This window comes from Procambarus clarkii, chromosome 72 (assembly GCF_040958095.1).
Source record: "Procambarus clarkii isolate CNS0578487 chromosome 72, FALCON_Pclarkii_2.0, whole genome shotgun sequence".
NCBI lineage: Eukaryota > Metazoa > Arthropoda > Malacostraca > Decapoda > Cambaridae > Procambarus > Procambarus clarkii.
The window spans coordinates 5,259,358-5,277,746 of NC_091221.1; the positions used below are offsets into that span (position 1 = coordinate 5,259,358).

The 18,389-nt window shown below is 40.4% G+C and overlaps 2 protein-coding genes across 3 annotated transcripts in view; one reads left to right on the forward strand and one right to left on the reverse strand.

Annotated features, from left to right (window-relative positions):
- LOC123773743 (nuclear RNA export factor 1) overlaps positions 1–3,996 on the forward strand; it is a 46,852-nt gene extending 42,856 nt beyond the window's left edge. For both annotated transcript variants that reach the window (XM_069312360.1, XM_069312361.1), the window contains exon 16: positions 2,802–3,996. In XM_069312360.1, the coding sequence (XP_069168461.1) occupies positions 2,802–2,907 (106 nt within the window). In that variant the 3' untranslated portion in view covers positions 2,908–3,996. The remainder of the gene's footprint in view (positions 1–2,801) is intronic.
- Positions 3,997–10,096: 6,100 nt separating this feature from the next.
- LOC123773742 (uncharacterized) overlaps positions 10,097–18,389 on the reverse strand; it is a 52,395-nt gene continuing 44,102 nt past the window's right edge. Inside the window, exons 2-8 of the mRNA XM_045767637.2 lie at positions 18,311–18,389; positions 15,229–15,363; positions 14,300–14,503; positions 13,721–13,994; positions 11,229–11,420; positions 10,776–10,980; positions 10,097–10,416 (exon numbers count right to left, since the gene is read on the reverse strand). The exon at positions 18,311–18,389 is cut by the window's right edge and continues 15 nt beyond it. Of these exons, the coding sequence (XP_045623593.2) occupies positions 10,330–10,416; positions 10,776–10,980; positions 11,229–11,420; positions 13,721–13,994; positions 14,300–14,503; positions 15,229–15,363; positions 18,311–18,389 (1,176 nt within the window). The 3' untranslated portion in view covers positions 10,097–10,329. The remainder of the gene's footprint in view (positions 10,417–10,775; positions 10,981–11,228; positions 11,421–13,720; positions 13,995–14,299; positions 14,504–15,228; positions 15,364–18,310) is intronic.

Below are 18,389 nucleotides of genomic sequence, written 5' to 3' on the forward strand. Positions count from 1 at the left end.
TGGATATTTTTGTTTTTGTTTGTGGCTTTGCTGTCCCAAATAGCAGGGAAATTGGGTTACATCACCTTGGAGACCTATCAGGATTGACACCATTTTGAAGTTTGGTATGACCTCCCAGTCATACTCTTCATACTTCAAGGTGTTCCACAAGGTCTTCATGATGATGTAATCCTCTTTGAGGTGCACCTCGTGAGCCACGGGGGAAGAGATGGGTACGTGTTCCCATTATGGAGTTTCTCCAGGTTTACTCAGTACTGAATCTTATCTGCAATGTTCGGGGAAATAGGTAAATGTCAAAATATGACTGTCCTAGTTACTGCCCTGATCACTGTCTGGGTCATTGTCCTGGTCACTGTTCTGGACACTGTATAGGTCATTGTCCTGGTCACTGTATGGGTCATTGTCTTGGTCACTGCCATAGTCACTATTCTGGTCACAGTCCTGGTCACTGCCCTGGTCACAGTCCTGGTCACAGTCCTGGTCACAGTCCTGGTCACTGTCCTGGTCACAGTCCTGGTCACTGCCCTGGTCACAGTCCTGGTCACTGCCCTGGTCACAGTCCTGGTCACTGCCCTGGTCACTGCCCTGGTCACAGTCCTGGTCACAGTCCTGGTCACAGTCCTGGTCACAGTCCTGGTCACTGCCCTGGTCACTGCCTGGGTCACTGCCTGGGTCACTGCCATGGTCACAGTCCTGGTCACAGTCCTGGTCACTGCCCTGGTCACAGTCCTGGTCACTGCCCTGGTCACAGTCCTGGTCACTGCCCTGGTCACAGTCCTGGTCACTGCCCTGGTCACAGTCCTGGTCACTGCCCTGGTCACAGTCCTGGTCACTGCCCTGGTCACTGCCTGGGTCACTGCCATGGTCACAGTCCTGGTCACAGTCCTGGTCACTGCCCTGGTCACTGCCATGCCATGGTCACAGTCCTGGTCACTGCCCTGGTCACAGTCCTGGTCACTGCCCTGGTCACTGCCATGCCATGGTCACTGCCCTGGTCACTGCCATGCCATGGTCACAGTCCTGGTCACTGCCCTGGTCACAGTCCTGGTCACTGCCCTGGTCACAGTCCTGGTCACTGCCCTGGTCACAGTCCTGGTCACTGTCCTGGTCACTGTCCTGGTCACTGCCATGGTCACAGTCCTGGTCACTGTCCTGGTCACTGCCATGGTCACAGTCCTGGTCACTGTCCTGGTCACTGCTCTGGTCACTGCCATGGTCACAGTCCTGGTCACTGCCCTGGTCACTGCCATGCCATGGCCACAGTCCTGGTCACTGCCCTGGTCACTGCCATGGTCACAGTCCTGGTCACTGTCCTGGTCACTGCTCTGGTCACTGCCATGGTCACTGTCCTGGTCACTGCTCTGGTCACTGCCATGGTCACAGTCCTGGTCACTGCCCTGGTCACAGTCCTGGTCACAGTCCTGGTCACAGTCCTGGTCACTGCCCTGGTCACAGTCCTGGTCACTGTCCTGGTCACTGCTCTGGTCACTGCCATGGTCACAGTCCTGGTCACTGCCATGCCATGGTCACTGCCCTGGTCACTGCCTGGGTTGCTGCCATGGTCACAGTCCTGGTCACAGTCCTGGTCACTGCCCTGGTCACTGCCATGCCATGGTCACAGTCCTGGTCACTGCCCTGGTCACAGTCCTGGTCACAGTCCTGGTCACTGCCCTGGTCACTGCCATGCCATGGTCACTGCCCTGGTCACTGCCATGCCATGGTCACAGTCCTGGTCACTGCCCTGGTCACAGTCCTGGTCACAGTCCTGGTCACTGTCCTGGTCACTGCCATGGTCACAGTCCTGGTCACTGTCCTGGTCACTGCCATGGTCACAGTCCTGGTCACTGTCCTGGTCACTGCTCTGGTCACTGCCATGGTCACAGTCCTGGTCACTGTCCTGGTCACTGCTCTGGTCACTGTCCTGGTCACAGTCCTGGTCACTGCCCTGGTCACTGCCCTGGTCACTGTCCTGGTCACTGCCCTGGTCACAGTCCTGGTCACTGTCCTGGTCACTGCCCTGGTCACTGCCATGGTCACAGTCCTGGTCACTGCCATGCCATGGTCACAGTCCTTGTCACCAAAACAAAGTTTGTGGGAAATAATTGTCAACTTCTATACTTGGAAGCATGAACGGTAAACAACATTTGGGAACAAACAAACAAAATACTACAAATTTGTTTGACAGCATTATTAGCCAGTTACTGAATTTAATACTAGTATGCAAGGCCCAGTTTGCCTAACAAGCAGAGTGATTTTCATTACAGTATTTTCAAATATGTCTTTCCAAATTTCTTTATTACAATTAATAATAATATATTAGGAAGGTGAATTAAATTAATGGGTTAGGTTAGGTTAGAGTTGATCAACTTTGTTAGTTTTAACTCAAACAAAATCTGATCATATACAGTAATGTAATGGAAAGCGTAATTATTCCATAAAATAAAACACACACACACACACACACACACACACACACACACACACACACACACACACACACACACACACACACACACAGGTAGTATATAAAATATTGAGAAGCAGATGGAAGCCAAAACCATCAGTTGTTTTGGAGCATCATGATGGTAGTTTCACAGTGTAATGTGAAGATGATTATTATAAAGATGTGGAACACTACGAGCATAGCTCTCATCTTGTAGCTACACTTGGGTAATTATACTCTGACACTCCTTCCACTGTAAAACACTACAGGTATATCCATCATGTAACTCCCCTCTACATTATTGGTAATACTGCACTTGAATGTTAAAACCTACCTAATACATTTCTCTTTTTCGTAGGTGTTTGGAGCAGAATGCTTGGGACTTCAACAAGGCTGGAGAGATATTTACAAAGTTGAAGGCAGAAAATAAGATCCCACCTGAATATTTTGCCCAAAGTCTTTAAAGTTCACATAATGATAACAATCAAAATTTATATAATTCCTGATTAGTTGTGAAATACTTCAAAAACACTTAACCTTTATAAAGCATTAAAAAGACTGGAAAGTTTGTAAGTTTTATTAAAATAAAATAAATTTCTGATTACATAATTACCGGTATGTTACTTGAAATGTTGATTGTGGGCATAACATGCTTAAGAGTGCAAGTGATGATGAAACTTGACAGTGGCTTTCACAGCTCTTCCAGGTGCACGACCATTGTTAGCCAGCCTTACCATTTTTGCCGAGAACAATTTGCCGTTTTTTAATGTGACATTGTAAAGGTTTACGTGATCCAGAATCCCTGTGTCCTCGGTAATGGCTAGTTGAAATTTGAGCGTACAAATTAAAGGTAAACCGAAGTGCTGATTTTATATTCTAAAATGCAAAGTGTTTATTTAGATCTCTGATGCCCCTTTTTGTAGCCTATCCATCCTTGGAGGGATGACCAAGTACGTGGTTATTTCTGGACACATTTGGTTTTGGGTGAAAGGTTTTTGATGGAGCACCTGAATCATAAGTTAGGGAATCCTATGTGCTAATTTTGCCATCATCAAAGTGAAACTGGTCCAGTGTGATTGGCAAAAAAAAAAAGATGATTTGTTTTGAAAATAACTATTATTTTTTTAATTGCTGTAGTTTATAAGGCTGTTCATGAAATCACTGGATTTATGTCCAAATGAGAATTCACAACTCACATAATTGTTTAATTTTTCATTGTCATATGTGGTACATCATTTTGCTGACTTGGTGGCTACCTAACATAAAAATATTTAACTTCATCTATTATTTGTTTTTCTTGACTTTCATCTTATCATTTCAAATTTTTGACAGTAAAGTTCAAAACTGCTAAAAATAAATAATTATTGTTTGGTAAATGTGGTTCAGATATTCTATAACTAGAAAAATATTTTAGTTACATAGAACAGAGGCTGCATGGTGAATAATTGACTTCCTGTATATATTTCATGAATGTATGGATAATATTCTGTAAATACGTTTTATAACAAAAATATAATAAATTCTGTGCTGTGGAAGGTGTCCTCAAAAAGCAATGTTTTTTTAATTTCATACACATTGTTTAACAGGAGAAAAGTGTTTGGTTATATAAAAAATTATTTGATAGCTTTTCTAGATGGATTCCATACAGCCCATCCTAATGTTCCCAACGTCAAGAAATCGTGCTAAGGTGCCCAATACTGTACAATGATTTTTGGCCTTAGGTAGAATATGCATCAAAATGCGACTCTCTCAGGAGGATGGGTTGTTCCGTAAGTGGTTGTTTCTAATGTGACATTTAACAATTTTGACATCCATCCAGTGTGTGTGTGTGTGTGATAGTGTATATACCTTGTGTGTGTAAGTACCAAAGTGTAATTACAGGATGAGAGCAATTTTAATGGTGTCCCGTCTTCCCAGCACTCTTTGTCATATAATGCTTTGAAATTACTGGTGGTTTTGGCCTCCACCACAACCTCACCTAACTTGTTCCAACCGTCTGCCACTGTTTGTGAAAGTGAATTTTCTTATAATTCTTTGGCAGCTTTGTTTAGTTAGATTAATTCCATGACCTCTTGTTCTTGAAGTTCCAGGTCTCGTGAATTCTTCCCTATCAATTTTATCGATTCCCGTTGGTGCGTAGTGATCATATCGCCTCTTTTTCTTCTATCGTCTAGTTTTGGCATATTTAATACCTCTAAACTCTGCTCATAGATTTTGTCCATAAGTTCTGGGAGCCATTTAGTTGCATGTCTTTGTAGTTTTTCAGTTTGTTGATGTCCAGTTTGTTGATGCGATGTTTGTTGATGATATGGGTACCATACAACTGCTACATATTCCAGCTTGGTCTAACAAAATTCATAAACAATTTCTTTAGTACATCTCCATCCATGTATTTAAAAGCTATTCTGAAGTTAGAAAGTGTAGCATAGGGTCCTCACATGATATTCTTTATGTGGTCCTCAGGTGATAGTTCTCTATCTAGAACCACCCTTAGATCACTTTCTTTATCAGAATTCTTTTAAAGATTTCTCACATAATTTATACGTTGTGTGAGGGTCTATGTTCTCCTGTTCCACATTCCATAACTTGACATTTATTTACATTAAATTACATTTGCAAAGTGGTGCTCCATATATGTATTTTTTCCAGGTCTTCTTGAAGGGCATTACAAACATCTAGGTTTCGTATGTTCCCTATTATCTTAGCATCATCAGTAAACATGTTCATATAATTATGTATTCCATCTGGTAGCACAGGATCTTCCAGATCAAAAACCATACTGTCTGTCTATTATTATGTCTTTTTCATCCAGAGTTCTACAGTTCAGTTTTAATTATTTTGCCCAATATTTTGACTATTACACTTATCAATGATACAGGTCTATAATTGACAGGGTTTTCCCTGCTGCCACTTTTGTAGATTGGAACTATGTTAACCTTTTTCCACACACCTTCTAGGACTCCTGTATATAGGGATGCCTAAAAAAATCATTTGAATTGGAATGATGAGCTCAGGTGCACATTCAGAACCTATTGTGAAACTCCATCTGGGCCAACTGCTTTGTTCTTAGTTCCTTGAGCATTTTTTCCACTTATCTCTAGACACCTCTATGTGCTCATGTTGTTCTCTGTTATTGTGTCTGGTTCTTTGAAGATTTAAATTTGTACAAACACACTTTGGAACTTTTTGTTTAATGTTCCATACATTTCCTTTTAATTTTCTGTGAATCTGTTACCCATTTTCAACCTCTTGAATATTATCCTTTACCTGCAATTTGTTGTTGAATTTATAGAACAGGCCTGGTTCTGTTTTACATTTGTTTGCTATCCCTTATTAAAAAAAAAATTCTGCCTCTCCTCACTGCCGTGTAGTTGTTTCTCTCATCTTTATATCGCTTGTATGTTTGAGGGTTTGGCATCTTCCTATATTGATTCCATTTTTGTGTCTTTTGGTCTCTGACCCTCTCGCAATTTCTGTTGAACCATCCTGTTTCCTAGTTCTGCATCTCTGGCTTGGTATAAAAAAAAATTGTGCCTTCATCATATATTTCACAAAACTTGACATGCATCTCATTTACTTCCTTGCCTAACAGTAAGTCTTTCCTGTCAAATTCCTTAAAGAAATTGCTAAGTTCCCCCATAATGTCTTTTCCTGAAATCAGGTTTTTCAACTGCTTCAACTTCCTCATTTTCTTCCAGATTATAATGCGTTGCATACTTTATTCCCAAAAAGACATGGTCACTTTTACCCAAGGGAGGAAGGTACTGACTGTCAAATATCTCTTCCTCTCTTTCTTGGTAAATATAAAATCCAGCATAGAGGGAACATCCCCTTCCCTCATCCTCGTAGCTTGTTTAATGTGTTGATACATGAATGTTTCCAGGATGAGGTTTACGAATCTACAGGTCCAAAAGTTCTCTGTTCTAGCATCATATGCCTCCCAGTCTATGGATTTGAAGTTGAAGTCAGCGACTACCAACAATCGTGAACTATCTTTATCCGCTCTCTCATTATTGTTATAAGACACTTGTTTATTATCCATCTCCTTTGTTTATGTGTTGCATGTCGATGGCCTATATGCGTTTATGATAATTAGTTTATCATCCTGATTGCAGATCTCCAGTGCTATTATGTAAAGTTTTTGTGGATTGGCAATCATTATTTTGTTTACCTTTAGGTCTTCTTTCACCAGCACAGCAACGCCACTGCCTTTCCTAATTTTTGTCCTGTCTCCAAACCGAGTAGCCCTTGGGAGTATGACCTTATTTAAGATATCATCTTCAAGTTTCATCTCCGTGAGTGCAACAATGTTTAGTGTCTGCAGCTGTGTCACTTAACTTCAGTATCTTTGATCTCACTCCATCTATATTGGTGTATACAATTTTCAGGAACATGTTCTCTCTCCTTATTCTTTGCTCCCCCTTTCTCTAGTGATTTTGTTGGGTTGCCTTTTTTGTACCATTTCACTGGCTTGCCTACCCATATCATTTTGTAGAAAAAAGAATATATTTCTTCTTTGCTCCTGTTCTCATTTAGACAGTTTTACCAGGGAGACAACCAGTGTCTTACTCTGGCTCTCTTGTTCAGTTACTCTGGTTGTCCCACTTTTACTTTGGCTGGCCCACTGTATTACAGTAGCCATCCTATTGTGTTACAGGAGATGTCCCACTGTATTACCCTAGCTGGACCATTGTATTACTCTGGTTAGTCCACTGTAGTAGTTGTTTGCACAAGGTGGTGGCTCTGAAGCAACTGCTAAACCATGCTACAGTACCACTGTCTTGCCTTTTGTATTGCTCTGAGGTAATGATACCTGCTTGATGAGGTTCTGGGAGTTCTTCCACTCCCCAAGCCTGACCCGAGGCTAGGCTTGACTTGTGAGAGCTTAGTCCACCAGGCTGTTGCATGGAGTAACTCACAGGGCCCATGTATCCTCCACAGTCTGGCTGGTCCGGCACTCCTTGAAGGAAACTAGTTTTCTCTTGAAGATGTCCACGGTTGTTCCGGTAATATTTCTTATACTCGCTGGGAGGATATTGAACAACCGTGGACCTCTGATGTTTATACAGTGTTCTCTGATTATGCTTATGGCACCCCTGCTCTTCACTGGTTATGTTCTGCATTTTCTTCCATATCGTTCACTCCAGTATGATGTTATATTACTGGGTAGATTTGGGACCTGGCCCTCTAGTATTTTCCATGTGTATGTTATTTGATATCTTTCTCGTCTCCTTTCTAGTGAGTACATTTGAAGAGCTTTGAGACGATCCCAATAATTTAGATGCTTTATTGCGTCTATGTATGCCGTATATATTCTCTGTACTCCCTCTATTTCAGCAATCTCTCTTGCTCTGAAGGGGAAAATGAGTACTGAGCAGTACTCAAAACGGGACAGCACAAGTGATTTGAATAGTACAACCATTGTGATGGGATCCCTGGATTTAATTGTTTTTGTAATCCATCCTATCATTTTTCTGGCTGACGCAATATTTGCTTGGTTATGCTCCCTAAACGTTTGGTCGTCGGACATCATTATTCCCAAATCCTTTACATGTTGCTTTCCTATTATGGACAGATTAGATTGTGTTTTGTACCTTGTATTATGTTTAAGGTTCCCATTTTTACCATACCTGAGTACCTGGAATTTAGCACTGTTAAACATCATGTTATTGTTTGCTGCCCAGTCAAAAACTTTATTAATATCGGCTTGTAGTAATTTTCAATGTCTTCAGCAAAGGTAATTTTCATGCTTATTTTTGTGTCATCTGCAAAGAATGATGAGGTAATGATAATGACTAATCAGACAGTAAAGTAAAAAAGACAGTAAGGTAATGACATGCCCATTGATATGCAATGCTTTATTATGCATAAATCTGTACACTATAAGACACATTAATAGACATTATGACTCTACAATTGAATATGCCTTGATTAAGGAGACAGCATTGTACTGTCCACCTGCATCAATGGCCTAGCCTCTACAACCACTCATACACTAAGTGGTATTTCTCCTGTATGCATATTTATCTTCATAATGCACAAATATTAGCTTATCCAAGATGTTCATGCATTAGTTGCTGTCACCAAGAATATACCAATTATTAACTTGCAACCGAACAAGACATTAAGCGATACTGTATGTTGCTTTTAGCTAAGTTATGAATATGGAGGGTTTGGTGACCAAGCTGACTGTTATAAATTAACAGCACTACATGTTATAAAATAAATTATAAATTACTGTGCAGAATATAGATTTCTTATAATGCATTTATTCTCAGAGTCATTGTGATGTAGAAATATAACTGATACAGGTTGGTGTAGAGTGAGAGACTGATGGATGCAGTTTGGCATCAAAACCCCCTGGCAAGAAAAATAATACTGTCATAAAAGCAGTGGTATTGACCACAACTGATGTAGCATTAACCCCACTGATGTAACATTATCCTTGCTGGTGTGACATTGGCTACACTGTTATAACATTGTCTTCACTGGTGACATTGGCTACACTGGTGTAACATTATCCTCACTGGTGTGACATTGGCCATACTGGTGTAACATTATCCTCATTGGTATATAAATTATTTCCTTTATCTATGGCAAAAGCATGTTACTGTATTTTCACAACAACATGCCAGGGAAATTCGGTTTTCCTCTGCTCGATTCACATATGGTACTTTTTATGGCATAGCAGTGCTTTTAAAATGCAGGTGGTGTATATACAAAAATGGGTCATCTAGCAGATTATGTAGACATGAGGTCATGCAGGAACAACTGGGATTAACATGGCAAGGTGTTATCTTTGCTGGACTAAAATGATAGTCGTCTTGTAGGTCTGCCAGTGGCTGCTCTGCCTGAGGTCATCACTCGTATATCCCAGTACATCTATGATCTCTGCTTTGGTTTTACACATCATTTAGTTTAAAATATCATTGAAGTTAATAACACATGAGAACTCTGCAGATTCTAAATTCAAACTTGTGCCCAACCAGATTGAAATGTAATTTTACTTGGTTACAGCTTAAGGCTACTAAGCTATAGAGTCATACTGGCTAGATGATTTCTTTTGACACTTAATTTTTACTGTAACCCTAATCAGTGATGTCAATGGGTATAATATCATACACGGTGGGTTCAGCTCACATATTTGTTGCATTGTTTGTGCAGGGCAAACCATACATGGAACATGTGAATTTATCAATTAAATTTATGAGGACACTAATTTTGTCTACCATTGACGTTACTGTTCAGCTCTACGTAAATTTGAATTTTTGCCCAGGAAATAAAGTGCGTCCATTGCCACGTAAACACACACAGTAATAATGTTTATTCAGTTAAAAGTACATACACACAAAAAAAAGTTACAAATAGAATGTTGGATTTCAAGTTAGAGCTAGTATCTACTAGCTCTATCCAGTAGATGGAGATACTATCTTCATCTAGTACGCACAGCGTTTCGGGCAACCGAAATATATTTTGTGTTTGTATATTATTTTGTGTATTAAACAATGTTTTTTTTTTAAACCCATATAATGATTGTGCTGGTAGATGTGAGAAGTTTTAAGATGGGCCAAGAAGATAACTACCTATTAAAAATAATACTGCAGTTCGCCCTTTATTAAAATGCATAAGATTTAATAATGTCGATGACGTGTAAGACTACCATAAAGATCTTGGGATAGACGACAATTCTGACTCGTTTGGCCACATAAAGCAAAATCACTATCGTTTTCACAATGGACATAACAAGCAACAACAATAATAATAATAGTTGTGAATACCAAGGTGTCGTGTTTTTATCATCAGACTGAGGCAGATGACTAGGAGCACCCCGGGTGTGTGGTTGGAGATCCCGGCTACAACAGTGTTCAGGGGAGGCGGTGGACAGTTCACCTCAAGGGGTTCTGTAACTGGTCTCTGTTCTCAGCCAGCCAGGCAAAGATTCGTTTCTCTGTTTCTCGTCGCTCCTCGTCAGGCTGGGGGACATAACAAACACTGGGTTAATCAAGGGAAACAAAAAATACTGAACCATGGACGCCACCGAGTTAAACTAGTTATAACATGACTTTAATAACACTGGAGTAAACAAAGCATAACATACAGACGACGAGTCACAATAACGTGGCTGAATATACGATGACCAAACCATACACCAGAAGATAAAGAAACGACGATGTTTCGGTCCAGTACGGACTGAAACTTCGTCGTTTCTTCACCTGGTGTGTGGTTTGGTCATCAAAAAATTAACCTAACCTTCTAACACTTTATATTGAGAGGCGATAATTAAATCTGTCCTGGTTATAACCAGGACAAAGTTTGATCATTTTGGCCTGACCTTTGGGACGATGAAGACGCCCTCACTGTACTCTGCCATGACCTCCAGCTGGCGAGGGGTGAGTGGTGTTCTGCTCAGAGTGGGGTGGAAGCCAGTGGCGTCAGCGTAGTAGGCGTTCTTGTGAGAGTACCCGTCTGACCCTAGGCTGCCAAACTCCCCCACCTTGGTGTTGTTGAGGTGGCAGTGTTCCCAGTGATAGTTGATTCTGCAACACCATGCAAGGTCAGTACTGATTGTACCCTACTCACTTCTCCCATAGTTTTATAAAGGAATTGCACAAGAAAAGACTAACAACAGTTGGGTGCTTTAGCATTGTCGTTAAGGTATATATAGTGCAGGAAAAGCATCTTAAGTATATAAATATAATTGCTGCAAATATGATATGCAATGATATGGAGTAAAACAAGCAAGCTACCACTTGCTTGTTTTACTCCTTTACACTTCTACTAGCACCTGGTGTTGTAGTAGAAGAAGTAGGGGCAGCCGGAAGAAGGGTTGGGCAGGCCACCATTGAAATTCTTTGCTATACGATCTGTTTCATCCGGGTTGCCTGGGTTGTCTCTAGGGACGTTCGGAGCTGGTGTAGTGGTGGTGGGGTTGATCCTCACACGACGGACCTTCGGGTAGAAGCCTCGCTCGTTGGCTCTGGCAAGGAAAATACACTTAGTTCCATGTACCATGGCATGAGTGATTAATACAATATGAATTTTTCAAAACGAAGTTGACAGTAGGGTAAGTCATAGAAACAAATAATTATTGGTGCAATGAAAACTCTGCTGGATAAGAAAATAAGAAATACGGCCAGATAGCTATATGGAGTGGTAGTCCATAAAGATGGCTGTATGTAGTGACCGATCCTTAAGTTTTAATTTATCTGAGGGCCACTAACACACTAGCGGCTTCGACGAGAACAGGAAGCTGTCTGGATCAACACCATCCAAATTGTTCAGTGTTTCCAAAGTTTCGATGAGATCAGCCCTGTCATGTCCGGTTTGCAATCCTGTGTTGTTAATCCTGTGGTCGTACAGTTCTTGGTATGAGAGTTGACCAAGTTCTGGAATGAGTTTTATTGTTCAATGTTGAACTTTCTCCAACGCAGCTATGTCTATCTGAAGATTGGATGCTTGGACACAATAATACAAGTGGGGGCCCCACCAGATATTTATACAGTTGAATAACTGCATTCTTTTCCTTAAAATCAAAGGTACTCATGATTGGGTTTGATTAGTTTATTTTACTGCCTCTCCCATTTTTTGAGCACCTTTTGACCATTTGTGGAGTTCACGTAGATCTGTTTGCAGGCCTCATTATCATTTTTCACTTCCCACTTTAAAATAAATCTTGATGTCATCTAAGAATTTGATGATGTGGTTTGTAATATTATCATATTACAAACTATGTTGCGTCATGTTACATAAATCCATGTTGCGTTGATTTTACAAGATTATTTACAGTGCATCTGCCAGTTCCTTTACGACTTTGGAGTGAATTTCATCCACACCATTTTAAAAGACTCAAAATTCCATTTTGAGTCTTTTAGTTTGCCAATGTTCTTCCTGATTATGTCGCACGTTATGGGTATATACCTTAATTAGTTCTCTTCACCTCTTTCAAAATATTTATGTAGGTAATGGGATGTCATCTAATCTTTCTTGTGTGAACACTGATGTAAAGTACTCATTCAGTGTTTGCTGACCTTTTATCGTCCATTATAACTTGGTTATCGTCCATTATAACTTGGTTATCGTCCATTATAACTTGGTTATCGTCCATTATAACTTGGTTATCGTCCATTATAACTTGGTTGTTAGACGATGGTGCGGTTGTTGTTGTTGTTGTTGTTGTTAAAGATTCGCCACTTGGAACAAAAAGCTCCAAGCAGCACGGGCTATGGTGAGCCCGTAGGTACTGATGGTGCGGTGGTTTGAACGTGACAAAATCAAGAGTTAATAGAAATTGATAATCTCTAAGGAAACTGCTTTCACTCCACCTTTTCCCCTACTATTTCTTGTGTTCACATTAAAAAAAAATTCGGTCACCATTTCTGGCCACATTGCTTGGCATCCCTTTTACCCAAAAATACGCTTGCTACACCATTCATTTTACCCAAAAATACGCTTGCTACACCATTCATTTTACCCAAAAATATGCTTGCTACACCATTCATTTTACCCAAAAATACGCTTGCTACACCATTCATTTTACCCAAAAATACGCTTGCTACACCATTCATTTTACCCAAAAATACGCTTGCTACACCATTCATTTTACCCAAAAATACGCTTGCTACACCATTCATTTTACCCAAAAATACGCTTGCTACACCATTCATTTTACCCAAAAATACGCTTGCTACACCATTCATTTTACCCAAAAATACGCTTGCTACACCATTCATCTGTTTAACACGAGCAAACATTCTCAGCACACACTTCTAAATCTTCTCAGACCAATTTTCACGTTCTACATCTTTCCAAGTTATTAAGAACACAAGAACGTAAAAGCAAAACAAGCTCGATATTCTAGGCGAGGGAGCAACACTGCAGTAGACCTACTATAGTGTTGCTGCAGAAATACAAAGGTCTCCAATTTTAATACATTGTATCGAGCGCTGTTGCAACATGCACAAGAAAGCACAGTTAATTTAGCACAGATATGGCGAATAGGCTTTCGCCGTTTGATGTATTATCAGTGGTGATATCTACAATTAATATCAGAAGCTTAGAAAATAACATTTTAATGTACTACTAAAGATAAGAAAAGTTGCAGTAAACGGAAGAACTGGAAGTCACCTGTTGACACAGAAAAAAATGTAGGGCACATCTGAGGCCGTAATTACTGGGAAGGGTCAGCAACAAAGAGAAGCATAGTACGGACGGTATCGCTGCACTTTTTAATACATATATACTCATTCAAAAACCTTGCTAGAGTGGTCGTTAACTAACTCGTAAGTAACGATGATTCGCCAACCCTCGGGGCTGTCCCAGTAGTATTCCCCCTTCTTGGAGCCGTCTGGGAGGCCAGTTTCAGTGTGGCCGTGAGTGGCAGTCATGAACCCGAAGGAGTAGAGGGGTTCGGGCTTCTTCTCGCCGGTGCTTGAGGGAGTGCTGAACGCAAAAGGAGGTAGGGGTCCAGGCCGTCTAGTGGTGGTAGTGGTGGTGAGAGGTGGTTGGGCAACAGGGCGCTTGGTGGTGAGATTGGGACGACGGAGTTGCCTGCCTACCACACCGTCAGGAGTGGGCGTTGCCAGGAGTTATCAAGATGGGTATCCAGGTTGGGGAGAGAAACACAATTCATTATAAAAGGTATCATGACCAATAACCCATGAACAGCTCAGTATATGTAAGAATAATATCTTAATATGCAATTGCAACAATGATCGGAACAAGTAAACCTGGCTGAAATTACTCGCCATCTTGAATAAGCACGAGCCTATTTATTCTTTTATGTCTCTAAATACTTCTGTGCATTTTCATTCTCTATTAACGTCAAATTCCTCCATTATTCAGCTTTATTACACTTACCAACTATGGCATTGTCGACGACGACAGGCACTTCCGGTAAGACGAGAGTGTCGCTGGGTCTGTGGGTCGTGTCTGCTATGATGGATAATGTCGATGGTCGCCAGGTAGTCGTCGTTGGCCGCTTGGTGGTCGTCGCTGGTCGCCTGGTGGTCGTCGCTGGCTGCCTGGTTGTGGATGTCGTACTAAACTTTGGCCTTCGAGGTACTGTAGATATACGACGAAAATGATACACTATTTTTATATTTAACTTTAAATGGCGCAATTTTATATATTTTTTATATATATGTACTATACTGTACGTAAAAATTATACACGCGTGTCTAAGTGATTTTTTTCTGGGCGAGGGAACTATTAGAAGAAAGCACCAAGCCATTACGACTATATAGCACTGATAAGGGGTCAGGATAAGGATTTGTAATAGGACGGGAGGAAGGAATGGTAGCCAACCACTTGGACGGTCGGGGATTGAACACCGACCTACATGAACTCACCAACTTATAAAGTTCATTTAAGCCTCCTGTTGTGTGTGTTTACCTCATGTTGCGTGTGTTTACCTCCTGTTTGTGTGTGTTTACCTCCTGTTGTGTGTATGAAACCTATTGTATAGGTTTAGAACTTGTGGTGTATGTATGAAACTGTTGTGTATACCTAGCACTTGTGTATATTTACCATCTATTGCATAGCGAAACATTAAGTAGAGAGCATGCATTAGTTGTATAAAGTTGAATTAGTTGTTGATAACGTCTGACCCTGACTGATCATATATTACCGACAAATAAATTATATTCAATGTTGATATAGAGGTGACAACCAGTCTCCACAATGTTCCTATCCATTATGTATGACCAGTTTGTGCTCTAATAAATGTCTAGCCATTGTTTATAGCTCCCCCAATGAGAGCATTTGCCGTGGCCAGATGCTGTACTGACCTTCGAAGATACAGTCTCTCTTGCTGGAGCCGAGGACGCGGTAGCCATCAATCTGGTCAGCCTCGAAGCTGACCACATGCATGCATCCATCAGGAGTGCGGAATCCATACTCTCCTCGGGTCTTGCCGTCACTGCCTGCAAACCCACATTTATTTATTTAGTTTTATTTATTTATATATATATATATATATATATATATATATATATATATATATATATATATATATATATATATATATATATATATACAAGAAGGTACATTGGCATTGTGAGGATACATAGCATAGTAATTACATTCTTGTAAAGCCACTAGTACGCGCAGCGTTTCGGGCAGATACTCAATCATAAACATATGATACATAACATAACACATACATAACACGGGCACATACTCTATCACAAATTACCTTACAACATAGACACAAGAATGGAGAACCAGCATAAGGCCTACTGACCTATGTGATTGAAGCAGTTTAGCCCTTTGACGGATGTAGTAACAGCACCAAGTGCAAAGAATGCTTGGACAAAATAAAACGCAAGAAGGCGTTGTAAACAAATGCCAGTCCCGTTGCCAAACCCTTGTTTGTAAATGAAAAACACTTTACATGCGACCTAACTAATGACGTATGCCCCTTGCTCAAATATAAACTTCTATACATAGAACTTTAATATATAATATTAATTTATTAGTGAGAACAATCCTATTGTAATACAAAAGACGTTGTTATTAATGATTTCGTCTTCTTGGTGAGGGACAAGGGTGGGGGAACTGTCACTTTAACTAGCCTATCTTGAGGTTATCTTGAGATGATTTCGGGGCTTTAGTGTCCCCGCGGCCCGGTCCTCGACCAGGCCTCCACCCCCAGGAAGCAGCCCGTGACAGCTGACTAACTCCCAGGTACCTATTTACTGCTAGGTAACAGGGGCATTTAGGGTGAAAGAAACTTTGCCCATTTATTTCTGCGGGAATTTCTGCGGGAATTGCCCCATTTCGTGCGGGAATCGAACCCGCGCCACAGAATTACGAGTCCTGCGCTTTATCCACCAGGCTACGAGGGCCCCTAGCCTGAGGAAGTTCCGCAAACCAGTCTGAAGTGTACTTTTGTGAAGTGAGAATGTCTTCCATAGTGTTCTCTCGGCTTACAGTTCAGTTGAATTTAAGATTTAAAAATGACTCGCGTTATAACTGCGCCTGGAGCTCTGTCTTGTGCTGATAGCAGAGATTGACAAGTTAAAAATCGAAGGTAAGAATTTAACGCGATGCTGACAGTGAAACTATTAGTATCCAATCCGAACGATGTGCTCGTAAGTCTCGAAAACATCACAAAACTTCAGCTTTCCTTGCAGATGCTAACTTCAGAAGCACAACTGCTAGTGGAAGTTCATAGACAAATACTAAATATTTATCATGCATAACGTATCCTAGGTCTACAAAGGTCCATCTGTACACAAAATTATATTATATATTATTTTACATATTAATTTTTCGAGAAAACATAGCTTTGGTTACAGAGTTCGTTAAAATTGACGAATGCATCGTTGGGGACTGTTAACCATAGCTTGGGCGAGTATAGCCTGTGGACGGGATGAGTTTTATTATAGGTTGAAGGTTAAAAATTGCACACGAATATAAAATAAAGTTTAAAATCTATATATGAGGAATTCGAAAATGGAATTACGAACTTGGGCCGTATAGAGGAAATTTTAAGTGAGTCCGGACAAGATTATACTTGAAACAAAAGCTCCGAAAAAACATATTAAACATACTACCGGTTACTAGTATAAATTATTCTCGTGAGAGATAATACCGTTTTATTACACTTTATAACAATGTTAACAAATATACATTAGAACGTGGTTTTCAAACTGCGGGTCCCGACCTATTATAATTGGGTCGCAAAATAAATAAATACAATAGGTCGCGACACAGCAACAAATCTACACGAAAAGTAAGCAAATGAGAGCAACAATCTCATTTGCACTCATTTCTGCAATTTACGAGACTGATGGTACGCTTGTTGCCAAGTTATTGGTGATGCCTGGTGACCCAAGCCCGAACTACGGAACGTCGACTCCTCCGTATCCCGCAGCTGCTCGCAAATCGTCGCTAGTTTTTCATCGATTTTTCCCCATAAATAGGTAGGTTTTAGTAATTTAAATCCGTCAATTGATATTATGAATGCATTACACACATGTTGTTCGTAAAAAACGGAAATATTGATAGATAATATAAACGATTTTGTGGTTTGTGTTCTGTAACGTTTTAAAGGTGGTCTTGTTGACAAAGTGCTGGGGTGCCATATCGCCGCCATGTTTGCCTCTGGGTTCCACATTTTCCATGTTTTCTACTAAAAAACTTTCGTAAATCAGCGAAAACCTGCTATCTTTTGCTTTTAGATATCATGCGTCTCCGGGGTAATCGAATGTTTTTATTAGTTGGCATCCTGTGATTTTAATAAGATAAAATTATATTTAACTCAAAAACTTATTTCTTTAGCTCAATTTTACAACTGCCAATCGATTTAGAATTGTGAATTACATGCATAAAATGTTTTGAAAGTAGAAATCTCGAAGAGAGATGTACAATATTTTTCAGTGCAGAAATTTGAAACAGAAAAAGAAGGCCTTTGGATAAAATATCCATTTGATTTTCAACGCCTTGAATCAATAATTGAGTTATACTTTGATCCTAAAGAGGAGCCTGAATTACTGCAGTTTAGTAGTTCATTTACATTGAAGAATGATTCTGAGCAATTAAATTTGTTATCACTTTGGATTAAGGTTAAAGGAGAATTTCCACTTTTAAGGAAAAAGGCTATCTTGATACTATTACCTTTTACTCCCACTTAATGTGGAAAATTCTATTTCACACAAATAACTCGATCAAAAACGAAAGGAACTTCCTTATTTAGAGGACGATTGTCATGGATTACCGAGCGCAGACATTCAGGAAGGTTGTAAGTTGTGGAAGTAGCCCACTCTGTGGTGTGGGTTGGGGTAAACATCTTGCATACAGTACACACACCTTGAGTAATGGCACTTAAAACTTAGCATTAATCTAGGTAAGTATCAGGACACTTACCTTTCTTCTCCCTGCGGAAATGCGAGCCAGCGTCGAAACCGAAGTCATAGTCGTCTTTTCCCTGTGGCGAAGCAAAGGC